Source organism: Scyliorhinus canicula, chromosome 6 (genome assembly GCF_902713615.1).
Source record: "Scyliorhinus canicula chromosome 6, sScyCan1.1, whole genome shotgun sequence".
NCBI lineage: Eukaryota > Metazoa > Chordata > Chondrichthyes > Carcharhiniformes > Scyliorhinidae > Scyliorhinus > Scyliorhinus canicula.
The window spans coordinates 218,241,993-218,252,121 of record NC_052151.1 but is presented as its reverse complement, the minus strand read 5'-3'; the positions used below and the strand labels follow the sequence as shown (position 1 = coordinate 218,252,121).

At 52.8% G+C, this 10,129-nt stretch overlaps 1 protein-coding gene across 1 annotated transcript in view; it reads left to right on the top strand.

Annotated features, from left to right (window-relative positions):
- The first annotated feature begins 327 nt into the window (after positions 1 to 327).
- LOC119967876 (vacuolar protein sorting-associated protein 37C-like) overlaps positions 328 to 10,129 on the top strand; it is a 22,401-nt gene continuing 12,599 nt past the window's right edge. The window contains exons 1-2 of the mRNA XM_038800958.1: positions 328 to 500; positions 6,816 to 6,898. Coding sequence (XP_038656886.1) covers positions 356 to 500; positions 6,816 to 6,898 — 228 coding nt within the window. The 5' untranslated portion in view covers positions 328 to 355. The remainder of the gene's footprint in view (positions 501 to 6,815; positions 6,899 to 10,129) is intronic.

Genomic DNA, 10,129 nt, shown 5'->3' with positions numbered 1-10,129 from the left:
CCAGCCGTATGTACCATCTAAAAGACAGCACCTTCCAAACCCAGAACCACTACCATCTAGAAGGGCAAGGGCAGCAGATTCCTGGGAACCCCACCACCTGGAGGTTCCCCCTCCAAGTCACTCGCCATCCTGACTTGGAATAAATCGGCCGTCCTTCACAATCGCTGGGGCGACACCCTGAAACTCCCCGAGACACCTTCATTCCGTAAAAATGAATTTTGAAAAAAAAATCCGGCCTCAGTGGCTCCCCTTTTCACCGCCACTTGTGCAACACCACCGCCTCCCTCCACACTGGGGCCCCTCTCACCTCCATCCTGTCTTCCCTCAGGTGCAGAACCTCCAGCTGGAACGCGAGATGTCGCTGGCGACCAACCGCAGCCTGGCGGAGAAGAACCTGGAGTACCAGCCGCAGCTGGAGGGTGGGAAGGGGCGGCTGCAGGAGAAGTACGCGGCGCTCCAGAGCCTGTACCATGGCGTTCTGGAGCAGAAGGACAAGCTGGGTAAGTGCGATCCCAGTCGGTTCAATCGCTGAAGAAATGTTTTTTATTTTTTCTTCTTGGGGATGAGGGCCCTTATTACCCATTCCTAATTGCCCTTGAACCGAGTGTCTCACTCGGCCATTTCGGAGAGGCCATTACGAGTCAACCACGGTGCCTGGGGTCCAGATCACATGTAGGCCAGACCGAAGTAGGGACAGCGGATTTTCATCCCTAAAAGGGAATTGACGAACCAGATGGTTTTTCCAACAATGGTTTCATCAGGTGTCAAATTTTAATCGAATTGAACCATTTCACGATCCCCCACGGTGGGATTTGAACCGGGGTCACCAGAGTGTCACCTTGGGATCACTAGTTCAGCGACAATACCACCCCACCACCCCCTTTCCTTTGGCACAGGAGATTGTTATTTGGTCCCTTGAGGCTGCTGTGCCAGTAATAAGATCAGAGCTGATCTGATTCTAGCCTTAACTCCAGTCTCCTGCCTGTCCTACCCTGCCGAGCCCCCTGACAATCCCATCTGTCTCAATGAGGTCGCCTCTCATTGTTCCAAACTCCAATGAGGACAGGCCCGGCCTACTCAGCTCCCCTCATAGGAAAGTCCCTCTCCCCAGGGTCACCCAGTGAACCTTGTCTGGACTGCCTCCAATGCCAGTCTATCGGGGCAGCAGGGTAGCATGGTGGTTAGCATAAATGCTTCACAGCTCCAGGGTCCCAGGTTCGATTCCCGGCTGGGTCACTGTCTGTGCGGAGTCTGCACGCTCTCCCCGTGTGTGCGTGGGTTTCCTCCGGGTGCTCCGGTTTCCTCCCACAGTCCAAAGATGTGCGGGTTAGGTGGATTGGCCATGATAAATTGCCCGTAGTGTCCTAATAAAAGTAAGGTTAAGGGGGGGGGGGTGGTTGTTGGGTTACGGGTATAGGGTGGATACGTGGGTTTGAGTAGGGTGATCATGGCTCGGCACAACATCGAGGGCAGAAGGGCCTGTTCTGTGCTGTACTGTTCTATGTTCTATCTTTCCTTAGACAAGAGGAACAGAACAGTTCACAGTATTCCTGGTGGGGTCTAACTAGTGCCTTGTATAGTTTCAGCAGAACTTCCTTATTTTTATGCTCCATTCCCTTTAAAATAAGACCAACATTCCATTTGCCTTCCCGATTGCCTGCCGAACCTACAGGCTGGATTTCTGTGGTCTATGCACGAGAACCCCCCCCCCCCAAAATCCCTCCGTGCTGCAGCTTTCTGCAAGCTCTCTCCATTTAAAGAATATTCACTTTCCTCGTCCAACCTCTTTGAAGACATGAAATGTGGTCCCAGCACTGATCCCTGTGACACTCCCATTAGATACGGGTTGGCACTCTGAATCCCAACTCTGCCCTTCCCCCAACAGGGCATGCAAGACCTCAAATGGGAAGCCCACTCTCTCTCCAGTTGAGACTCTTGTCAGAGCAGTTTCCCTCCATTTTTAGACTGGGTTCAACATCTGTGGGGAAGCCTGAAACAGAACAGCATCTGTGGAGAGAGTGGGAGCGATGGAGGTGACGCCGATTCACAGAAGGCAGAGTCAGGGGAGGAAAACTAGTGTTTGGATGAAGTATGATTTTAAAGCATGCATTTCAGTGTTACGTATTAGCCATGGCTCAGTGGGTGTTCAAGCCCCTCTTAAAAATCTAATCACAACACTCCAGTGTCAGTACTGAGGGAGCGCTGCACTGTCAGAGGGTCAGTACTGAGGGAGTGTTGCACTGTCACAGTGTCAGTACTGAGGGAGAGCTGCACTGTCAGAGGGTCAGTACTGAGGGAGTGCTGCACTGTCAGAGGGTCAGTACTGAGGGAGTGCTGCACTGTCAGAGGGTCAGTACTGAGGGAGTGCCACACTGTCAGAGGGTCAGTACTGAGGGAGTGCCGCACTGTCAGAGGGTCAGTACTGAGGGAGTGCTGCACTGGCAGAGGGTCAGTACTGAGGGAGTGCTGCACTGTCAGAGGGTCAGTACTGAGGGAGTGTTGCACTGTCACAGTGTCAGTACTGAGGGAGAGCTGCACTGTCAGAGGGTCAGTACTGGGGAGTGCTGCACTGTCAGAGGGTCAGTACTGAGGGAGTGCTGCACTGGCAGAGGGTCAGTACTGAGGGAGTGCTGCACTGTCACAGTGTCAGTACTGAGGGAGTGCTGCACTGTCAGAGGGTCAGTACTAAGTGAGTGCCGCACTGTCAGAGGATCAGTACTGAGGCAATGCCGCACTGTCAGAGGGTCAGTACTGAGGGAGTGCTGCCTTGTCTGAGCTGCTTTTGAAGGTGGCAGTAAACTGAGCGAATATCAGCCTCTGTGGGACAAGGAAAGAGGGAGAGGGATACAGAGGCCGGAACTGTGCACAGTGACTCCCAGTGTGATACGGAGACAGGAACTGTGCACAGTGACTCCCAGTGTGATACAGAGACCGGAACCGTGCAGAGTGACTCCCAGTGTGATACAGAGACCGGAACTGTGCACAGTGACTCCCAGTGTGATACAGAGACAGGATCTGTGCACAGTGACTCCCAGTGTGATACAGAGACAGGATCTGTGCACAGTGACTCCCAGTGTGATACGGAGACAGGAAGAGGAAGAGGTTCCACACTGATTGCACATCCTCCGACTGTGGAGGACGTAAACCATCGAATGAAAGGGTTTTGGATGTGGGTTTCAATGCCGGACGGGCGGAGGGAGCTGTAAATGGCATCTCCAGCGGGAGCTCCCACACATGCAGCCACTCCCTTTAAAACCCGCCAGAAGTCCGCCGTGTGGTTATTTTAAAGACATTTCAAACGTTTGTCCGTCTTGAAGAGCAACGAAAGCCCAGGGGGACATGGAGAGCGGAAAGTTTACATATTGAAAGGAAAACATAGAGGAATCATCGTGAAACCTGTCTCCACAGACCAGAGAAGAACTTCTTGCCGTCTCCAAAGTTTAAAGAGAAAAGCTGCCGCGATCACAGGGATCCCGGCGGGAAAATCGGGAATACAAAGCTGACAGGCTGCCCCCCCGGTTTAAAAAATAAATTGTTCACAACTCATTGGCAACACATTTAAAAAAGCAACACAGTAACCGGCGGTGAAGGGGCAATAAAAGGCTCAAAGTGACCGCACTTGCCAGAACTATTAGGTATTTTGGTGAGACTGTGGAACAGTGCAGCTCCTGCACCGAAGGCTTCCAGTTTTATTTGGCCCTTGCAAGGGGAATTGAATGTGAGAGAAAGGAGGTAACTTTCTGAAATGTGATGGGGCCTAAGAACTTTGGCTTATTCAGACGCTTGGTGCTGCCCACAAACCTGGCACAAAATCACATAGTGACGTTGTAACAGTCCTGAAGTCGAATGTCTCCCCTGATCCCACTTGTTACAGCAGAAAGATTTAGGCTTTGCAAAGGAAACCAAGAAGAGGTTGGCTGGGTGGTTAGCGGAAGAAAATCGGGATCAATCCCAGCATCTGCACCTTCTCTCCGTGTCTCTGTGGGTTTCCTCCGGGTGCTCCGGTTTCCTCCCACAGTCACAAAGATGTGCAGGTGAGGTGGACTGGCCATGATCAATTGCACTTGGTGTCTAAGAGGTTAGATGTGGCGGAACAGGCAGAGGAAGCTGCACGTTGTGCAGGAGTAACGGAGGACCAGAGTTGAGACCGACACAGAAGTAGAGCCCCTCCTCACCTCATCAGTGAATGCTGGTTCAACCGGCTCCTGGGAAACACTGGCTGCTGAAGGGCCAACCCAATATGTAGGGAACTGGATACGGGTACAGCGGTCTCACTACTTCCAGATCCGGTGCACAAGGAGAAGCGGGAAAGTCTTCTCTTGACGCCTGCAAAAATTGTTTGGAAAACATCTGTGGGGAATCTAGCTATGATGGGCAGAAGGGAAGTGAAACTGGAACTAAACGGGCTGGGTGCAGAGCTAGCCCCTGTATCTAGCGAAATGCAATACTCCGCTTCACTAGAGTGGTCATGGCTTGAAAAGATCCGGTTAAACTGGTTGGAGTTACATGACATTGTGACACAAGAAACTGGTCTGATGACTGTTTTACAACAAACATGAAATTGTTTTCAAAGGCGATTCGGGAAGCATAATGGGGATTACTGTTCAATTGTATATCAAAGCTGACTGCCAAACAACATTTCAGAGGGTCAGAACCGTGCCTTATGCCACACGATCAAAAGTGGGAGCTGACCTGGAGTGTCTGGTACCTGTCCCCCAGAGTGACTGGGAAACACCCGTCATCCCAGTGCTCCAGAAAGACAGCTCCACGCACATCTGTGGGGATTTCAAGGTCTCCGTATCACACTGGGAGTCACTGTGCGCAGTTCCGGTCTCTGTATCACACTGGGAGTCACTGTGTCAGTTCCTGTCTCTGTATCACACTGGGAGTCACTGTGCGCAGTTCCGGTCTCTGTATCACACTGGGAGTCACTGTGCACAGTTCCTGCCTCTGTATCACACTGGGAGTCACTGTGCACAGTTCCTGTCTCTGTATCACACTGGGAGTCACTGTGCACAGTTCCTGTCTCTGTATCACACTGGGAGTCACTGTGCACAGTTCCTGTCTCTGTATCACACTGGGAGTCACTGTGCACAGTTCCTGTCTCTGTATCACACTGGGAGTCACTGTGCACAGTTCCTGTCTCTGTATCACACTGGGAGTTACTGTGCACAGTTCCTGTCTCTGTATCACACTGGGAGTCACTGTGCACAGTTCCTGTCTCTGTATCACACTGGGAGTCACTGTGCGCAGTTCCGGTCTCTGTATCACACTGGGAGTCACTGTGCACAGTTCCTGCCTCTGTATCACACTGGGAGTCACTGTGCACAGTTCCTGTCTCTGTATCACACTGGGAGTCACTGTGCACAGTTCCTGTCTCTGTATCACACTGGGAGTTACTGTGCACAGTTCCTGTCTCTGTATCACACTGGGAGTCACTGTGCACAGTTCCTGTCTCTGTATCACACTGGGAGTTACTGTGCACAGTTCCTGTCTCTGTATCACACTGGGAGTCACTGTGCACAGTTCCTGTCTCTGTATCACACTGGGAGTCACTGTGCACAGTTCCTGTCTCTGTATCACACTGGGAGTCACTGTACACAGTCCCTGTCTCTGTATCACACTGGGAGTCACTGTGCCCAGTTCCTGTCTCCGTATCACACTGGGAGTCACTGTGCACAGTTCCTGTCTCAGTATCACACTGGGAGTCACTGTGCACAGTTCCTGTCTCCGTATCGCACTGGGAGTCACTGTGCACAGTTCCGGTCTCTGTATCACACTGGGAGTCACTGTGCAGTTATGTCACGTTATTAGAAACGAGAGAAAGTGGGATGATTGAACCGGCAGAGCTGCTTTTCTCCAGAAAGGAACAGGTTGAAAAGTGGCCCGTGATAGAGTCATAGAGTGTATGGTGAGGCCCTTCAGCCCATTGACCTGTGCTTGCACCTTGACAGAATTATGCGATTAGTCCCATCCTGCTCTGCTCCCCATACCTTAACAATCCGTCTGTTTTTCATTTCTAATCGGTATTGACCGTGTTTCGGCAGCTGTTTCCAGCAGCGCATTGTGAGTGCTGTGTTCGGTTTCCCATGTCTCTTTAAAATTGTGGAGGAATGCTACAGAGTGGTTGTAAAGGTGCTGTTTTCCACTTGTGGGAGAGGCAGAAATGGAGGGGCATGGAATATAACGCAGTCGCTAATAATGGTAAGGAATTCAGGAGAATTGTATTTCGCCAGAGGGCAGCGGGAATGTGAAACTCGCTCCCACCAGGGAAAAGTTGGAGATGTATTCAAAGGGGATAATAATAATCACTGATCGTCACGAGTAGGCTTCAGTGACGTTACTGTGAAAAGCCCCTAGTCGCCACATTCCATCACCTGTTCGGGGAGGCTGGTACGGGAATTGAACCCGCACTGCTGCCGTTCTGCATTACATGCCAGCTGTTTAGTCCACTGTGCTGAACCAGCCCCAATCAATAGATGAGGCAGAGCGGGATAGAAGGCGATGCCGATGGGCTGAGTGGAGCATTAACAGCAGCACGAAGATGCTGCTTGTAGACTCCCATCTTACCCTAAATAGGGAAGAGGAGAGCAGGCACTCTGTCTGCCAGTGTGGTCACATCGTATAACTCGTGCCTTCCCCCAACTCGATTCACACCAGTTTGGATCAAACGCAGTTCCGTGCGGTTTTCTTTCTGCGTGCGGTCCGTCTGGCAGCGAGGGGCGGGTTATTGTGCAAGAGGACGGCCGCTACAAATTAAATCAGCATAGAAATTTTTATTTTCTCAACATTTTTATGCGCTTTGACTTTTGCAGACAGAGTTTCAAATACGTCAAATACAGATTTTCTGCTGTCGACATTGCAAGCAGAGGGAACCAAGGTGGAGGAAGAGTCTGAAGTAAGTGACTTGTTCTATTGTTTCACATGCGCGTGCCTGTGTGTGTGCACGTGTCAGTGTGCGCCTGTACGTGCACGTGTGTGCACGCGTATGTGTGGTGTGCGCCTGTACATGCACATGTGTGCGCCTGAACATGCACGTGTGTGTACGTGCACATGTGGGTGTGCGCCTGTAGATGCACATGTGGGTGTGCACCTGTACATGCACGTGTGTATACATATATGTGGGTGGGTGTCTGTACATACATATGTGTGCATACGTGTGAGTGTGCGTCTACATGCACGTGTGGCCGTGTGTCTGCACACGCACGTGGGGGCGTGCACCTGCACACGCACACACACAGCACAGCGGGGAAAGGATGGTGGAACTGAAAGAGAAATAATGAAATGTAACAATCCTTGATTCAGATGGATGTCTTCCAGCTATTTTCTTTCTCGGCGTTGGGCCTTACTTTCTTTCCCGGCGGCTGGTAATGGCCTTTACTGCAGACTCGCAGAGACAGCAGGCAACCGGCAGCAGAGAGAGAGGGAAAACACAGCTCCTCTCGAGGGCCTCGAGGCGCCTGGCTGGCTCTCTCTGAATTAATCACCTGGCAGGAACCAATCGCTGACTGTTGTCAAGCAGAACACTGTCCCTGGCCAGCCCACCGGTTGCCAGTTAACCAGTTGAACCGATTCCCTCCAGTCTGCTGAGTACCGAAAAGTCTGAGTTCTCCATTCGCAAATACAAAACTTGAGCACACAGTGTTGCAGCAAGCACGCTGTCCGAACCTCTGCGTCCTCTACTTCCTCCATTTGACATAAAAGGTAGATCGCAATTATTGATCCACGGGCCAAAACTAATCAAAGAAATGGAAGCAAAGGAAATAACGTGTGTGCGTGCGTGTATATGTAGCAGGGAGGTAGGGATGGATCGCTGTGTGTGTTGTCTAGGGGACGGGTGCAAAGGTGTGGGTGAAGTGCGTTCTCTTTCTGGAGCAGAGGTGCTGTGGAGAATTGGAGCCCAATGGGACTTGCGTCTCCTTGTTGATGAGTTGCTGAAATCTAACATGAAGGTGCAGCAAACTATTTAGAAATCAAGATGGCGGGGTTGGCCTTCATCCTAAGGGGATTTGAGTCCAGCGGTAAAGGTGCCTTTGCTTCAATTCTATCGAACCTTGGCGAGAGCGTGTTGTGTACAGTTCAGGCCCCCTTGCCCAGGGAAGGCTACGCTTGCCGTGGTGGGAGTCCGATAGTGTCGGCCGACACAGGAAGGAAGATTCCACTGGCCTGGGCGATCTCGAATCAGCGGATCAGGGTCTCAGAACAGCCATTTAGGACTGAGCCGATGAGCAATCTTTTCACTCAGCGGGTGGTGAATAATTCTCTGTCCTGGTGGCTTGTGGAAGCTCAGTCGTTGAGTATGTTCAAGACAGACGGACACGAGATACATCAGGAAATATGGGGGATAATTCGGGAATGTGGTGTACAGGGTAGATGATCAGCTGTGATCTAGTTGAACGGCATAGCAAGTTTGAGGGGCCGAAGGGACTATTCCCTTTTATTCCAAACATTAGCCCCGTTCCCCTTCAGCAGCTCCGGCATCTCTGAGACCCTAAAGATCGCCCCCATAGGGTTCAGCTTCACCTCGGGGGTGGGGGGGGGGGGGGCATTATCCTTGGTGAGGTCCCAAACAGCGCCTCCTAAAAGCTCTCCGACGTTTCTCAACCCCAGAACGTGTGAACGTGATTCCCTGCCCCTCCCGCCCACAGTTTCCCCATCCATTCATTTCCCCCCTGGGAAGGAGCCACTCATCCGAGCCCGGGCCATGTCTACCCTGTGCACCACTTGAAACGAAATCACTGAGGAAGTCAAGTTCACTCACCACATCGCCTCACAGCAGAGCCCTCATCCTATCTCCCTGCCAATCTCCTCCTCCCATTTCCGCTTAATCCTTTCCACCAGTGCCTGACCCTGCCTCTCCCAACCACCTGTCTGTCCCCGATCCTGCCCTCCCCCACCTCTCCCAACCACCTTTCTGTCCCCGATCCTGCCCCCCCACCTCTCCCAACCACCTGTCTGTCCCCGATCCTGCCCTCCCCCACCTCTCCCAACCACCTGTCTGTCCCCGATCCTGCCCTCCCCCACCTCTCCCAACCACCTGTCTGTCCCTGATTCTGCCCTCCCCCACCTCTCCCAACCACCTGTCTGTCCCCGATCCTGCCCTCCCCCACCTCTCCCAACCACCTGTCTGTCCCCGATCCTGCCCTCCCCCACCTCTCCCAACCACCTGTCTGTCCCCGATCCTGCCCTCCCCCACCTCTCCCAACCACCTATATGTCCCCGATCCTGCCCTCCCCACCTCTCCCAACCACCTATATGTCCCTGATCCTGCCCTCCCCCACCTCTCCCAACCACCTATGTCCCCGATCCTGCCCTCCCCCACCTCTCCCAACCACCTATATGTCCCCGATCCTGCCCTCCCCCACCTCTCCCAACCACCTATATGTCCCCGATCCTGCCCTCCCCCACCTCTCCCAACCACCTATATGTCCCTGATCCTGCCCTCCCCCACCTCTCCCAACCACCTATATGTCCCGATCCTGCCCTCCCCCACCTCTCCCAACCACCTGTCTGTCCCGATCCTGCCCTCCCCCACCTTTATCGGGGAGCAGCAACCTCTCCAGCAGCGTGTACTCCGTTCATTAGGGGAACGTCGGTCGTTCCTTGCGTGTGGAGTCCCACACCTGCCAGTACTTAAACTAACTTCCCATCGGTAACTCAAACCTCTCCCGTAGCTCATCCCACCCAGCGAATTTCCCCTCCGAGAACATATCCCTGACCCGCTTCAACCCCCCTCCCTCCTTCCACCGTCTGTACACCCCATCCATCCCTCCTGGTTTACACATATGGTTCCCATACAGTGGGGCCCAGCTTAAAGTGCCTCATCAACCGATTCCAGATCTTAATAGTCGACCCCTCCCCAGCCCGTAAACATGTCCATCCAGGGGAGGACGTCTTCCCCCACCCGCACTCTCCGCTGCTGAATCTACCCACAACACAGCTGAAAAGGGCCATAACCAACACCTTCAGGCAGGAGCCCGCCCCCCCCTGTGTGCAACCACTCATTTCATGGCCGCACCCGGAAGGGACTGTTCCTGCTCCGCTGGTTTAGCACAGTGGGCTAAACAGCTGGCTTGAAATGTAGAACAAGACCAGCAGCGCGGGTTAAATTCCCGTACGCGCCTCCCCA